The sequence below is a fragment of the Chenopodium quinoa genome, unplaced genomic scaffold, assembly GCF_001683475.1.
Source record: "Chenopodium quinoa cultivar QQ74 unplaced genomic scaffold, ASM168347v1, whole genome shotgun sequence".
In the NCBI taxonomy this organism is placed as follows: domain Eukaryota; kingdom Viridiplantae; phylum Streptophyta; class Magnoliopsida; order Caryophyllales; family Amaranthaceae; genus Chenopodium; species Chenopodium quinoa.
In genome coordinates this window covers 2,783,804-2,797,652 of record NW_018743175.1, presented here as the reverse complement: position 1 = coordinate 2,797,652, position 13,849 = coordinate 2,783,804, and the positions used below count along the sequence as shown (strand labels likewise).

At 45.9% G+C, this 13,849-nt stretch overlaps 1 protein-coding gene across 1 annotated transcript; it reads left to right on the top strand.

Annotated features, from left to right (window-relative positions):
- The first annotated feature begins 12,498 nt into the window (after nucleotides 1–12,498).
- LOC110732840 lies at nucleotides 12,499–13,596 on the top strand. The gene is made up of 2 exons (XM_021912842.1): nucleotides 12,499–13,267; nucleotides 13,394–13,596. The coding sequence occupies exons 1-2, from the start codon at nucleotides 12,499–12,501 to the stop codon at nucleotides 13,594–13,596; spliced, it is 972 nt and encodes a 323-aa protein (XP_021768534.1).
- Nucleotides 13,597–13,849: the final 253 nt, after the last annotated feature.

Genomic DNA, 13,849 nt, shown 5'->3' with positions numbered 1-13,849 from the left:
GTCAATCACAGATACGTCCTCCACGGACCACTTAAGACACGCCACGTGTCCGCCCATGCCAAATGGGAAAACCGGCCATCAAGGCCCAGTCCAGTCTAGAGGCCCGGTCAGCCCTAGGTTTACCTTAAACCTAGAGAGTTGCACGCTTCCCAAGGCTATAAATACTCGATTAATCCTCATTAATCAAGGGAGGGAATAATCAAGAGATTAAGCAGAGAAGAACAGAGTTATTAACAACCGGCTAATCTCGCTTACGACGCAGATTACCAACACTAAGCACTCTCACCTAGAGAGATCTCATTACTTTAATTTCTGTATTAATTACTCCCTAATCAGGTACTAACTTGACCGTTGGAGGCGGAGCTCTCAGGAGTCTCCGTTATTTTGCAGGTACAGGCGTCCGGTTCCAGTCTCGGAATTGTAACTCTCCCGCAGGACATCAGAAAACCCCGAAACATTTGGCGCCGTCTGTGGGGAGAGTACTTCAGAGATGGCATCCAAGTCTGTACCGACTCCAGAAGAGAGGCGTCCCCTAGACGACCCTCAAGTTCAGTCGGACCATGATACCGAAAGTGAATTTGAAGTTGAAACTCATACAGCTCCAGACGGGACCCTAAGGGCCCGACGTACCCGTCATACCGAAATGAGGGAACGGGAGTATCCTCAAACAGGAAGCGAGCCAGCAGGCGCATCGCTTGCTCGGCAACAGCCGACTGATGGGTCTGCTCCCATCACAAGGAACGAACTCATGACCTTCATGAGGGACTTCAAGGGAGAGATCCAAGAGTTGATCAACAAAAAACCGCCTGCTTCAGTCAAAGAGCAGTCGGCCAAGAAACCTTCCACTTCACTGAAGAGGAAGCCAGTTCAAGGGCGAGAGGCGACTCCCCATCCTAAATCCAAGAAGCGGGAGCCGTCTGCTCTTGATTTCACAAAACTCCGTTATCCTACGGGAAATAGGAAACCGATTCGTCATATTCAGGCGGACGGGTCAAAGCAAACGTTCACAGATGCTCGGCACCTGCTAGAGCGAAAGAAGAGTGACCGATTATCAGAGTCGGCTTCTACTTCAAATCTTCAGGACAGTTTGCGAAATGCCTCGATGAGGCATACTCAGTCGTACCATGAGAGTCAGTCAGGCGGCACCTCCCGTCAGTCCGGCTTTCATAGTGCCCAGGCGGTACCAAACTTACCATTTGTGCCGCAACAACAGTATTTTATGCAGCCACCTCCATTTGGTGGACCTGCAGCAAAAAACGTCCAACCTATGGACTGGCAGCTACGGCTGCTTAGACTTGGTGAACAGCCGTCGGCCTTCTCCAAGGAAATTACTGAAGCCGCTCAGCCGGCCAAAGTAAAAAATGTTCTAGTAGGCGCCTATGACGGCACTACTAACCCAGAAGACCATCTGATGGCATTCACCAACCTGATGTACCTTCAAGGGTTGGATGATCCCACTTGGTGCAAATGTTTCCCAGCGACTCTCAAGGGAATTGCACAGCAATGGTTCGGCAACCTGCCGACTGGTTGTGTAAACAGCTTCAGGACGCTTGCTTACTTATTTGCCTCCAACTTCGCAATGAACATCCCTGCGAAGAAAACGACCCTTGATTTGGGAACAATTCAGCAGGGCGAGAAAGAGGGGCTTCGTTCCTACATCAGGCGGTTCAACCTGATGAGAATACAGATTCAGGGGTTACCGGATGAGGTAGCTTATACTGACTTTTTTAGAGGTCTCAAAGACGGGTCTACCTTCAAATTTGATTTAGTTCGAAAAAGGGTGGCGACTCTTCAAGAGGCCTTGATTGAAGCAGAAGCCTATATACAGGCGACTGATCTGTGTACGATGAAACAGTCGGACGGGAAGAGGTTCGACAAAAGAGAGGGACGACAGAAACAGTCGTCCAACAAAGATGAAAAAAGAAAAGAGGTCTGGGCGGCTGATTCCTCTAAACAGCCGGCCCAGAAAAAGAAAAAAGAATTCAAACCATACTCCCCAAAGTATGTGTTTAACAAGGATAACCAGTTTATCCTAAAAGAAATAAAGGGACGGCTCTCAATTGAGAAGCCGCTCCCCATGAAGGGTTCTGCGAGCAACCGGAACCAAGACAAAATCTGTGCTTATCATGATGACATTGGTCATCACACCAATGACTGCATCAGTCTCATGCGGTACCTAGACCGCTTGGCTGATCAAGGTGATCTTGACACTTATGTCAAGAAATCTACGGGGAATACTTCCTCAAAAAAGCAGTCGGCCAAAAAGAATCAACAGGCCGACAGTTCTGATACAGATGATGCAGTCGTCTACACCATTGCAGGCGGCTTCTCAGGAGGCGGCCCCACTATTAGGGGCAACAAAGATAATATAAGGCGGTTAGATGTAAATTCCGTTCACCAAGAACGGCCGTCCAAATATACATTTCCTGAGATTGTCATCACTGAAGAGGATCTAGGAGGAATAAGGGGGCCGCATGACGACCCTCTCGTTATTGAATGTAAAGTGGCCAACCAGAGAGTTGGCCGAATCCTCATAGATACCGGGAGCTCTTCAGATCTCATCAGCAGCAAATGTCTGTCAAAACTGAAATATCAGACGGACTGCATACATCCGGCCTCCCACCCTTTAATAGGTTTTGGAGGAGGAGTCGTCCACCCACTGGGACGAGTGGATCTACCCATTCGCCTGGGCGAAAAAGGGGAAGGACGACACATGGTAGTCCGGTTCCTTGTGGTAGAGGAACTCTCGGCCTACAACATGATTCTGGGTCGACCAACCCTGAATAATTCCAAGGCTGTTATAATCCCGTCACTTATGCTGCTTAAGTTTGAAAGGGATAATGGAACAGTCGGCTCCCTAAGGGGAGATCAAAGGATGGCCCGAGAGTGCTATCTCTCGGATGTCAAGCCCACTGTTATGGCCACTGGGTCAAGTGGAGAAAAAACAGACCTTGACAATGTCAAGGAGAGTGCGCCTGTTCAAGAAACAGGCGGCAGAAAAAGAAAGGCGTCCCAGACTGAGTCCGCAAGAAAAGCAAGAAAATAGCAATCATTGGCAGAGGACCGGCCGGATGAGTTCCGCCCTCAGCCGGCTGGTGAGCATACGGACCTGATATTAGACGACTCCCATCCTGACCGAACAGTCAAAGTAGGGACGACTGCTCTGAGAAACCTTGGTGACGACTTTCACAACCTGTTGAAAGAATACAAGGACATCTTTGCATTTGAAGTCCATGAAATGCCAGGCATTAGTCCTGATCTGGCAGTACACAAACTCGCTGTGGATCCGAAAAAGAAGCCGGTACGACAAAAGAAGCGGAACCATGGTGAAGAAAGAGGTCAGGCGGCAGCCGCCGAAGTCAAAAAATTACTTGATGTAGGGTTCATTCGGCAATGTTACTTCCCAGATTGGGTTGCAAATGTGGTGCTTGTTAAAAAGCCGAATGGCACCTGGCGAATGTGTGTAGACTACACAGACTTGAACAAGGCGTGCCCCAAAGACAGTTACCCTCTGCCTAAAATTGATAACCTGGTCGACTCAACAGCCGGCCATGCCTTGATGAGTTTTATGGACGCCTATTCTGGTTTTCATCAAATTCCTTTATGGAAGAAAGATCAGGAGAAGACGGCTTTCGTCACTGATCAGGGATTATACTGTTACACGGTCATGCCGTTTGGTCTTAAGAATGCCCCGGCTACCTTCCAGCGAATGATAAACACAGTGTTCTTTGATCAGATTGGGAGAAACGTCGAGGCATACATTGATGATATGATTGTCAAGACTAAACTTCAGGAAGATCATCTGACGGACCTCCGAGAAACTTTCGCCACACTCAGGCGGCACCATGTCATGCTCAATCCCAAGAAATGTGTATTTGGAGTTGAGTCTGGGAAATTTCTCGGATTCCTTATCAACCAGAGAGGAATAGAGGCGAACCCTGAGAAGGTACAGGCGGTCATTGACATGCAGTCGCCTCGTACCGTCCGAGAGGTTCAGAAGTTAACAGGTTGTCTGGCGGCCTTGGGGAGATTCCTAAGCCGATCAGGCGACAAATGCCTATACTTTTTCCAGGCAATTAAGAAAAAGGCAAGGTTTGAATGGGGGCCGGATGCTGAGGCCGCCTTCCAGAAATTAAAGGTTCACTTGCATTCCTTGCCGAGGCTGGTCAGCCCTTTGCCCAAAGAAAATCTCTACATGTACCTGGCCGTCTCTGATCATGCGTTAAGCGCGGTGCTCCTTGCTGAAAGGGACGGCTGTCAACTTCCGGTCTACTTTGTCAGTCACGTACTGAAAAATGCCGAGTTGAGGTATCCCCTAGTGGAGAAATTTGGTCTTGCACTCTTCATGGCTGTTAAAAAATTGAAGCCCTACTTTCTGGCACATGCAGTCGTCGTGTATACCGACCAACCGATCAAGCGGCCCCTTACCACCATGGAGTCCTCCGGACGAATGATCAAATGGGCCATAGAAATGCAGAGTCTCGAAGTTACTTTCGAGCCTAGAAAAGCAGTGAAGGGGCAAGCCTTTGCTGACTTTATTGTAGAGATGACTCGTCCTCCTGACTCTCAAGTTCCAGACCAAGTCTGGAAGGTATATGTGGACGGAAGCTCTACTTCAAACGGTTGTGGAGCAGGCGTCGTATGTCAATCTCCAGAGGGCGACAGGTTCGAGTATGCTCTACGCTTCAGTTTCCAGGCTTCAAACAATGAGGCAGAATATGAAGCTTTACTAGCCGGGATCCGCATGTGTAAGGCGGCAGGTGCAAGGAAAATAGACGCCTGTTCTGATTCACAACTGATAGTGAGTCAGTACAATGGCGAATACGAAGCAACACATCCGGCCATGATCAAGTATTTACAGGCGGTCCGACAAGCAGTCGGCTCCCTTGAGGATTTCCATCTGATCCAAGTGCCGAGATCGGAAAACAACCAGGCAGATGCACTTTCGAAATTAGCATCATCCGCCTCCTCCGATACTCCTCGAACTGTGTTTTGGGAAGTAATGGAGAAGAGAAGCATCGAGGAAAATCCTATTGGAATCCTAGACAGAAGCTCAACCTGGATGGATTCAGTCAGGGCATATCTGACAAACGGTACACTGCCGGATGATCCTCAACAGGCGGCAGCGCTGAAAAAACGAGCCTCCTGTTTTGAAATGATACAGGGAGAACTTCACAAGAGGGGGCACCTTCAACCCTTCTTAAAGTGTGTTACTCCTGAAAAGGGACGAGAGATACTAGATGATCTTCACTCTGGTTTCTGTGCTTCCCATATAGGTGGTAGGATGCTTGCTCAAAGGGCAAGGCGGCAGGGCTACTTTTGGCCTACTTTGGAAGCAGATGCAATGGAGATGGTGAAAAAATGTGACAAGTGCCAAAGGTTTGGCAAATTAATTCACCGTCCGGCTACTGACCTCACTACCATTCACAGCCCACTACCGTTTGCTAAGTGGGGCATGGACATTCTGGGTCCATATACGCCTGCTACAGGCGGCAGAAGGTATATACTTGTTGCCGTTGACTACTTCACTAAATGGGTAGAGGCGGAGGCTGTAAAGGGAATCAAGACGAAAGATGTAATTTCATTCATTTGGAAAAACGTCATCACTCGGTTCGGGGTTCCCATGTCTATGGTTTTTGATAATGGTCCCCAATTTGAGACGCCTGTTCTCAAAAGCTGGTTGGGAGACCAAGGAATTGCACATTACTTTGCATCTGTCGGCCGTCCACAAGCAAACGACCAGGTAGAAGCCTTTAATAAAATTATCTCAGACGGTCTCAAGAAAAAGATTGAACGAGCAGGCGGCCTATGGGCAGATGAACTACCACATGTTCTCTGGGCCATTAGGACGACTGAAAAAGGGGCGACTGGAGAAACTCCATTCCTCCTAACTTATGGTGCAGAAGCTGTTCTTCCAATAGAACACTACGAGCCGACTCTTCGAGTAATGCTATATGACGAAGAGGCAAACTGGGAAGCTATGCGCCTGGCATTAGACTCACTTCCTGAAAAGAGGGGCAATGCTGTTTTGCGCCATGAGATCTATCGCCTGAGAATGACTAGATCATACAACAAAAAAGTACACAGGCGTCCACTCAAAGTAGGGGACTTTGTACTTAGAAAAATGGAAGCAGTTGGTAGGGCTAATGAGTCTGGCAAACTAACTCCAAACTGGGAAGGACCCTACCGAATCTATACGGAAGTCAGGGACGGTACCTACCGTCTGGAAACACCAGACGGACAACCGTTGCCTCGAACCTGGAATGTAGATAACCTTAAAAAATATTTTTTCTGAATGATGTAAAGTAAAGAGCTACTTAATAAAGTTTGCACTTACTATTCAATTTTGCATTACGAGGGGCATGCCGTCTGTACCTTTACAGTCGGCTACTCTCCATTGAGTATTTTTACTCTATCTCCAGAGGGGCATGCCGTCTGTACCTTTACAGTCGGCTACTCTCCATTGAGTTTCACTCTTTATCTTTAGAGGGGCATGCCGTCTGTTCCTTTACAGTCGGCTACTCTCCATCGAGTATTTTACTCACAATACTTAGCTAAAAAGATTAGGGCCTGGCCGATCCTGTAACTAACAGGCGGCTACCCTTCTTTTACTTAGCACCTACGTTCACCAAGAACTTACCAAGGCCACCGGCCGAATGATCAGACCAGGCGCCAAGCCACCTGATCAAATCTACAAAACTAATTCGACCTGTCCCAACATCATAGCAGGCGTCCGACGGCATCCCTCCGGATGAAATTCGTCGCAGAGAGCAGCTCCTTTTTTGGGTGGAACATTGTTCTATAAACTAATTACACGGCACCTATACGACTGTCCCCAAGGGCAACCACGTAGCCGTTTTTGAGACAAGGATAACTCTATCACTAACCAAACCAGTGGTAGCAGTTGACATCTGAGTCAGATAACCGCCTGTATTACTTGGGATAAATGCAGGGGGTACCTATTGAATTAATAGCCAACAAACATTGGCGAATCAAGGGGTCTAGCCGGCCTACGCCGCCTGGTACCTCTACTTCTCAAACAAAAGTGACGGCGACTGAGTAACTCCAAAGTTAACTCATAGTCACTCCTTCAAATTTGGTATGGAATCCAAAAAGTTTGAGTCGTCCGCCTGTTTTAAACAAACAAGGGCACTCGAACCCCTATTCCTACTGGATAACCTATTGAGTTAATAGCCAACAAACATTGGTGAATCAAGGGGTCTAGCCGGCCTACGCCGCCTGATACCTCTACTACTCAATCAAGATTGTGACAAAGACTAAGTAACTCCTATGTTAACTTAATAGTCACTCAAACTTAGTATGGAGCCTAATAGGTATGAGTCGTCCACTTGTTTTTAATAAACAAAGGCTCTCAACCAATACTCTTGCTAGGTTAACAAATAACGAGTTAAAAGCCAACATTGGCGATAAAGGGAAACAACCGGTACCCGCCGCTTGTTTTCCTACTTAATTCCCTGGCTACTAGGTAATTCTATTTACTTGGTCAAATTGAATAAAGAGTTCGAACACCAATTGATTAAATGGCCGACTGATCATCTATCCTGGACACAGACAACCAGTCGTCCAGGAGCATAGGCGGCATACTTACTATTTGTACCTGTCTTAACGTTCGGCCATACACAACAGTCGGTCTAGTGAGCAAATTTCAAATACTTAGACAAATTTGAACCAAAACAAAAAATTTGATTAAAAATGAGCCGGCCATAAAAGACCAGCAGAATATTCAAAACCCCGGCCCCTGGCCGGGTAATTACAAAGCAAACGGCACGCAGGCCGTGAAAAGAAAAAATACTTAAAGCTTAAGAAGGGGGCAGTTCAGTATCAGCAGCAGCCGCCTGGTCAGCACTCTTCTTGCTGGACTCGGCCTTAGCTGCACCATCTTTTGATGCCTTACCCCCAAGTGGCACAAGCGCCACAACCGGCTCTTCCTCCTCCAACGCACCGTCCAACGCCTCTTCTTCAGCAGCCGCCAGGATCCGTTGATTATATATTTCCGAACACTGGCGGTACGTTCTTTCCCATGAGGCAAAGTCGGCACTGGGGAACAGTCGTTCCCAGGTCATGCGTTGGATTTGAGCGGAGTCTTCCACCATCTCCCGGACGAGCTCTTGTTTCTCTTGCTCGGCCTTATCCGAGAGCTCTTGGGTAAGACTCTTCTCCTGGTTCACCAGGCGTTCTTTTACGTTAGCCAAAGATTTCTCCATGGCTTCGTAAGAGTGCATTTTTTGGCGAAGGGGTTTCAGCTCGGCTTTAAGGTTGGTGACGGTCCCCTCCAGCTCGTCAACCTTCTTTTGGGCCGCCTCTAGCTGAGCCCGAACAGCGGCGGTCGCCTGCGCCTGATAATAAAGAAGATCAATGGTCAGTACTTCATTTTGGGCAATTTGAAACATTGCCTTATCACAGCTGGAGGCGGCCATAGCCTTTGCGGCCTTTACCTCTTTGTTTTTCCGATCAATCGGCTTGCGAAGGCTGTTGACTCGGAGCAGGGCCTAAGTACAAAGAAAAACAGGCGTCAGTTTCCAATCAAAAGAGTTAACAGGCGTCCTGGAACTCAAAAGCTCAAAAAGGTGCTAAGTATACCTCAGCTAGGACCCCTGAAATTCCATCAAGGTCAAGGGTGCCGGCACCCTTGACCGCCTCCCTGTCAGATGGAGGAACTACTTTAACCATAGACTTGGCTACCTCAACCAAGTCTAGTCCCTGGGGGCCGGCTGCATTAAGCGAAGAAAAAAAAAAAAAAAAAAAAAAAACAAGTTAGACCTAATCAAGAAGGAAGCAAGGGTGAGTTTTTACAAGTGAGTGTCCATACATCTAGGCGGCCCCGCCTGGGTTTTTGAAGAAGTGGCCGGCTGCTTCTCAGCCGCCACTGTTTTCCTGGAAGACCCAGGAGAGCTTGCAACAGTCGTCCTCCGGGCCTTGGGGTCCGGCTGTTGCGAGGAAGAAGCCCTTGGAGTGCCAGACTGAAAACAAAAAGAGTTAGTATATGCATAAGACAACTAAAAGAGGAAGAGTTTTCAAAGCTTACCAAGGGTGCCTCCTTGTTGTGGGACTCGGCATACGTCTGTTTCATGAGCGAGGCCCGCAATATGGCCGCTGCAGTCTTGGATGCTGTTATTTTACTCATGGCGTCAGCTGCAAGAAATAAACAGCAAAGTTAGTAAAAATCCCAAGTAAACAAGGCGTGAAAAAACAGAGTATTCGTCAGGCCGGCTACCTCTAGAGCACCGACTGCTGAGGCCACAGGCGGCCAAGAAGTACTCGTCATAGAGCCACTTGAAGCTCGGGACGCAGTTTAGGGGTACTTGCTCTCGTACCCCTGAAGTAGAGTTCACCCTAGTCTCTACTTTGAAGAGTCCTTTGTCTAGGATCTCTTTTTTAGCCTTTGGGGGAACAGGCGGCATGCTGCGGCCGCCTGCGAGAAGAGGCGGATCCCTATTCCACTTGTTAAAACGTTTGTTCAGCTCCGTGTCTGAACCCTCGATAATAAGGAAGGTGTTCCGCCAATCCTTCCATTTGTTCGCCTTACCTTTTGTCATAAGGTAACCCCTATGGCTTGTTAGTTGGTACCAGCCGGTACCTCCCGACTTAGGGGTCCGGCTGAGATAGTTCATATGGGCGAAAGCCTCAAAGCTTGGCTCCACCCCGTACATTTCGCACCCGGCCACATAGCCGAGTACGTTTACCCAAGAGTTGGGGGCTAACTGCCATAACCCCAGATCATACCCATCTAAAATCCGCTGAACAGCCGGATGTAATGGGAAGCGCAGTCCAGCTTTGATGGCCGCCACATAGCAGCCAAAGCAGCCGTCACCATAGCTGGTACCAGACGGCCAAACGACAGTGTCTTCTGGATCCGGCACGAACAGTAAAAATTCCGGGCCCATTTTGTGGTTAGCAATAAAGCTCGCCACGTTGTCTCGCATGGTTGCAATCCGGCCCCGGGGTACCCTGCAGTAGTAGGGGGCGTTTTCCTCTCTGTAAGAGGCGGACGGCTCTGCCCAATTATCCCCCTTCTCAACTGCATGAGAACGTCTCGCCTCTTGTAGGCGGCTATGTTTTTCTTCTGAGCCAGGAGAACTGTGGCCAGAAGAGCTGGATTCGGACTCGTCCCCTGACGAGTCCGAAGAGGACGACTCCTCCCCTTTCCTAGAGGGGCCCGCCTCCTCTCCCTTAGAAGGAGCAGAAGGAAAATTAGACATGTCCACGGTAAGATGGGAAGGGAACACCTTGGCCCCTCTCTCAGAACTGTCAGCTTGACAGTCGTCTCGTTCTACATCTGGCGCCTGGTCAGATGTTTCACTAAGGAGCACCCTTTGGGAGGAGCCGTCTGAGTTTGATATCATAGCAGTCTTTTTTGTTCTGGCCATCACGTTCTGCATAGACACAGATACAGTCGGACTTTGTATAAAGGGCAAAGATGGGTCCAGAAAAGGGCAGGCGGCACTCCTAGTCCTAGATTCAGCCGTCCCCGGTGACCGGCTGATCACTAACTTAGGGCGTGTAGTGTGCTTCCATGGTGCCATTTCAAAAAATAAAAAGAAAATTAAGAGTAAGAGAACTGAGTTACCTGAACGAGTGACGGTTGATGAAGTCCTGAAAGTTCGGGTCAGTCGGCTTGTCAGAACAGGCGGTAGGCAGAAAAAGTCCGAAATGTCAGAGCAAGTTCAGGGGTCCGAATGTTCTCGCAAAGTTCTCAAATGTGAAAATGACCGAAGTCAGCACTTCCTTTTATAGGCAAAGTGAGAAGGCGAAGGGTCGCTTCCAAATTCAAAATTTGGGCGGGAAAATCTCTCGGCCGTCTGCAAGGTGACACCTGTAACAGGCCGTCGCCTGTCACCGTGCGACACCTGTCACAGGCGACACGTGACCAGTCGCGTGCCACCTGTGAGGGGCAAATGATTAGGGGATTTTTATCCACCAATCACCGACTGACAAGTGGACCAACCAGGTTCCGCCACGTGTTCTTCACGAAGGCCAACAGGAACCTGCCACGTGTCAATCACAGATACGTCCTCCACGGACCACTTAAGACACGCCACGTGTCCGCCCATGCCAAATGGGAAAACCGGCCATCAAGGCCCAGTCCAGTCTAGAGGCCCGGTCAGCCCTAGGTTTACCTTAAACCTAGAGAGTTGCACGCTTCCCAAGGCTATAAATACTCGATTAATCCTCATTAATCAAGGGAGGGAATAATCAAGAGATTAAGCAGAGAAGAACAGAGTTATTAACAACCGGCTAATCTCGCTTACGACGCAGATTACCAACACTAAGCACTCTCACCTAGAGAGATCTCATTACTTTAATTTCTGTATTAATTACTCCCTAATCAGGTACTAACTTGACCGTTGGAGGCGGAGCTCTCAGGAGTCTCCGTTATTTTGCAGGTACAGGCGTCCGGTTCCAGTCTCGGAATTGTAACTCTCCCGCAGGACATCAGAAAACCCCGAAACAACTATCATCTTTTGCTTTATTCATGTTGATGTTTCTTTGTTTGATTCATGTTGATATTACATACTCATTTTACGTAAATTTTGATCTTAGTTATTATAATTGCTAAGTAGTAACTTTGCATGCATATTATTAACTAGATTAACAAAAAGATGCAGCCTTTTATACTTATTATTTTTCTTACTTTTACATACTTTTTGTGTTTCTTTCCGTTTTCGAACCCATGATCTTTTATAGATATTAGGGCTCTCGGATCACTATGGCTTGCATTCCCAGTGTGATAACCTTTTACAGTTATAAATATATATATATATATATATATACGGACCATAATTTTATGCCAGTACATTAGACTATTATATGATATATTTACAGTTGTACAGAACAGTAACGGATAAACCTATCTCTACAAAAGGCGGATTTTCCCCCAATTTCACCACAAATCCCTTATCCCTTCCCACTTTTTATCCAAAAATCACCCAAAAATTTTATCACCCCCTTCTTCTCTGATATGTTCCCCGATGACGGCAACCAGAACACCCAAAACACCCACAAATTCACCTTTGAAGAAGATTTAAGGAAGATAAAACAATATTTCCTTCTAATTACGACGCTTGTAGTTCTATTAGTAGCAATATTAGTTTTTGTCATTATGTATAAGTAAAACTCACTTATTTTGTCGTTTTAGTATATTAAAAGCTTGTTTTTGTTTTATTATGTTTGTTTGTTGTTATTAATCATCATTGTATAATATTACCGTTATCATTATAATTATTGTTACTACTGTCATTGTTGTCGTTTTGCTGTTTTTTTTGCAACTAACATGATTAATTTTTGTCTAATCATATAATTACTCACAATAATAAACCAAGGGGGAGAAAAGACTATATTACTTATGGTTTATTATTATTAAATTTAATTATCACGTGTCTTATTAACTTAATTATAAATATGGAAGAACTAAACATGTGAGTTGTACATATAATTTGTTATTATAAACTAATTATCACGTAATTTGTTGTAGCTAAAATGGGAGACCTTATGAAAAGACAGTTCAGCATCTTAGATTTATCTGGAAAGAAATTTCTGGAATGGAAAGTGGATGCAATGATGAATTTGAAAGCTCAAGGCTTGGAGCACACTGTTAAAGAAAATAAAAGTCCCTCTGGTCAAACAACTGATACTACCACTTCTGCAATGACGGTTGAAAAACCCATTACCGAACAAGAAAAGGCAAAAGCCTTAGTGTTACTAAGGCATCATTTACATGAAGGCCTTAAAACTGAGTACATGATGGTTGAAGATCCCAAAGAATTATGGGATTGCCTTAATGAAAGATTTGGACACCACAAAAGGGTGCTCCTTCCTAAGGCATTATTTGACTGGACAATTTTACGGTTCCAGGATTTCAAATCTGTAATTGATTATAATTCAACCATACATGAGATAGTGTCTATATTGAGATACTGTGATCATCCAGTCACCGATGAACAAATGATTGAAAAAACACTCACTACCTTTCATGCAAGCAACATACTGTTGCAAGAACAATATCGTGAAAGAGGTTTTAAGAAGTTTAATGAATTAATGAGTGTATTGCTTGTTGCGGAACAAAATAGCGATCTTTTGTTGAAAAATCATAATCTCAGACCAACTGGGTCTTTGGCCACTCATCATGAGGCAAATGCAACAAATTCCTATCCACCCGAGTCAAATGCTACAAGAAGAGGTGGACGTGGAAATTACAATGGCCGTGGAAGAGGCCGTGGAAATTATCGCGGACGCGGCCGTGGTCGTGGTAGAAATAATTTTCAAAGAAACAAAAATTTCAAAAATTTTGAAAAACAGAAGGGACAGTTATCTGGAAGCCACAAACAAACTCCTTCGAAAGGAAAAGACACATGTTACAGATGTGGCATGACAGGACATTGGGGACGTACTTGTCGAACGGCCAAACATTTGGTAGACCTTTACCAGGCTTCTGTAAAAGGCAAAGAGAAAAATGCAGAAGCAAATTATGTTAATGAGGAAAATGCTCCTTGTCCCAGCCTTGATGTGTCTGATTATTTCATGGATAATGCTGAAATTGGAAATGATTTCATTCTTGGAGAAAACAACAATACTTAGGTTTCTCATCTACTAATGTAACATATGCTATGTTTTAATGTATTTTCTTAGTTCCCTGTATTTTAATGTACTTTTAATCTCTATCATCAATAAAAGTTTGTATGATATTATTCTAAACTAATCTCAAATTTATTTTATGAAGATATGGATCTACCTGAAGTTAGTTCCGAATATCAATGCCTTTTGGACAGTGGAACAACGCACATTATCTTAAAAGATAGAAATTATTTTTCACAACTAAAGTTGTTTCAAG

Excerpts from the sequence above, each read along its gene's own strand:
- LOC110732840 (XM_021912842.1), top strand. The coding sequence starts at position 12,499 with ATGGGAGACCTTATGAAAAGACAGTTCAGCATCTTAGATTTATCTGGA. Across the intron at positions 13,268-13,393 it reads CGGACGCGGCCGTGGTCGTG|GACATTGGGGACGTACTTGT; the intron begins GTAGAAATAATT and ends GTGGCATGACAG.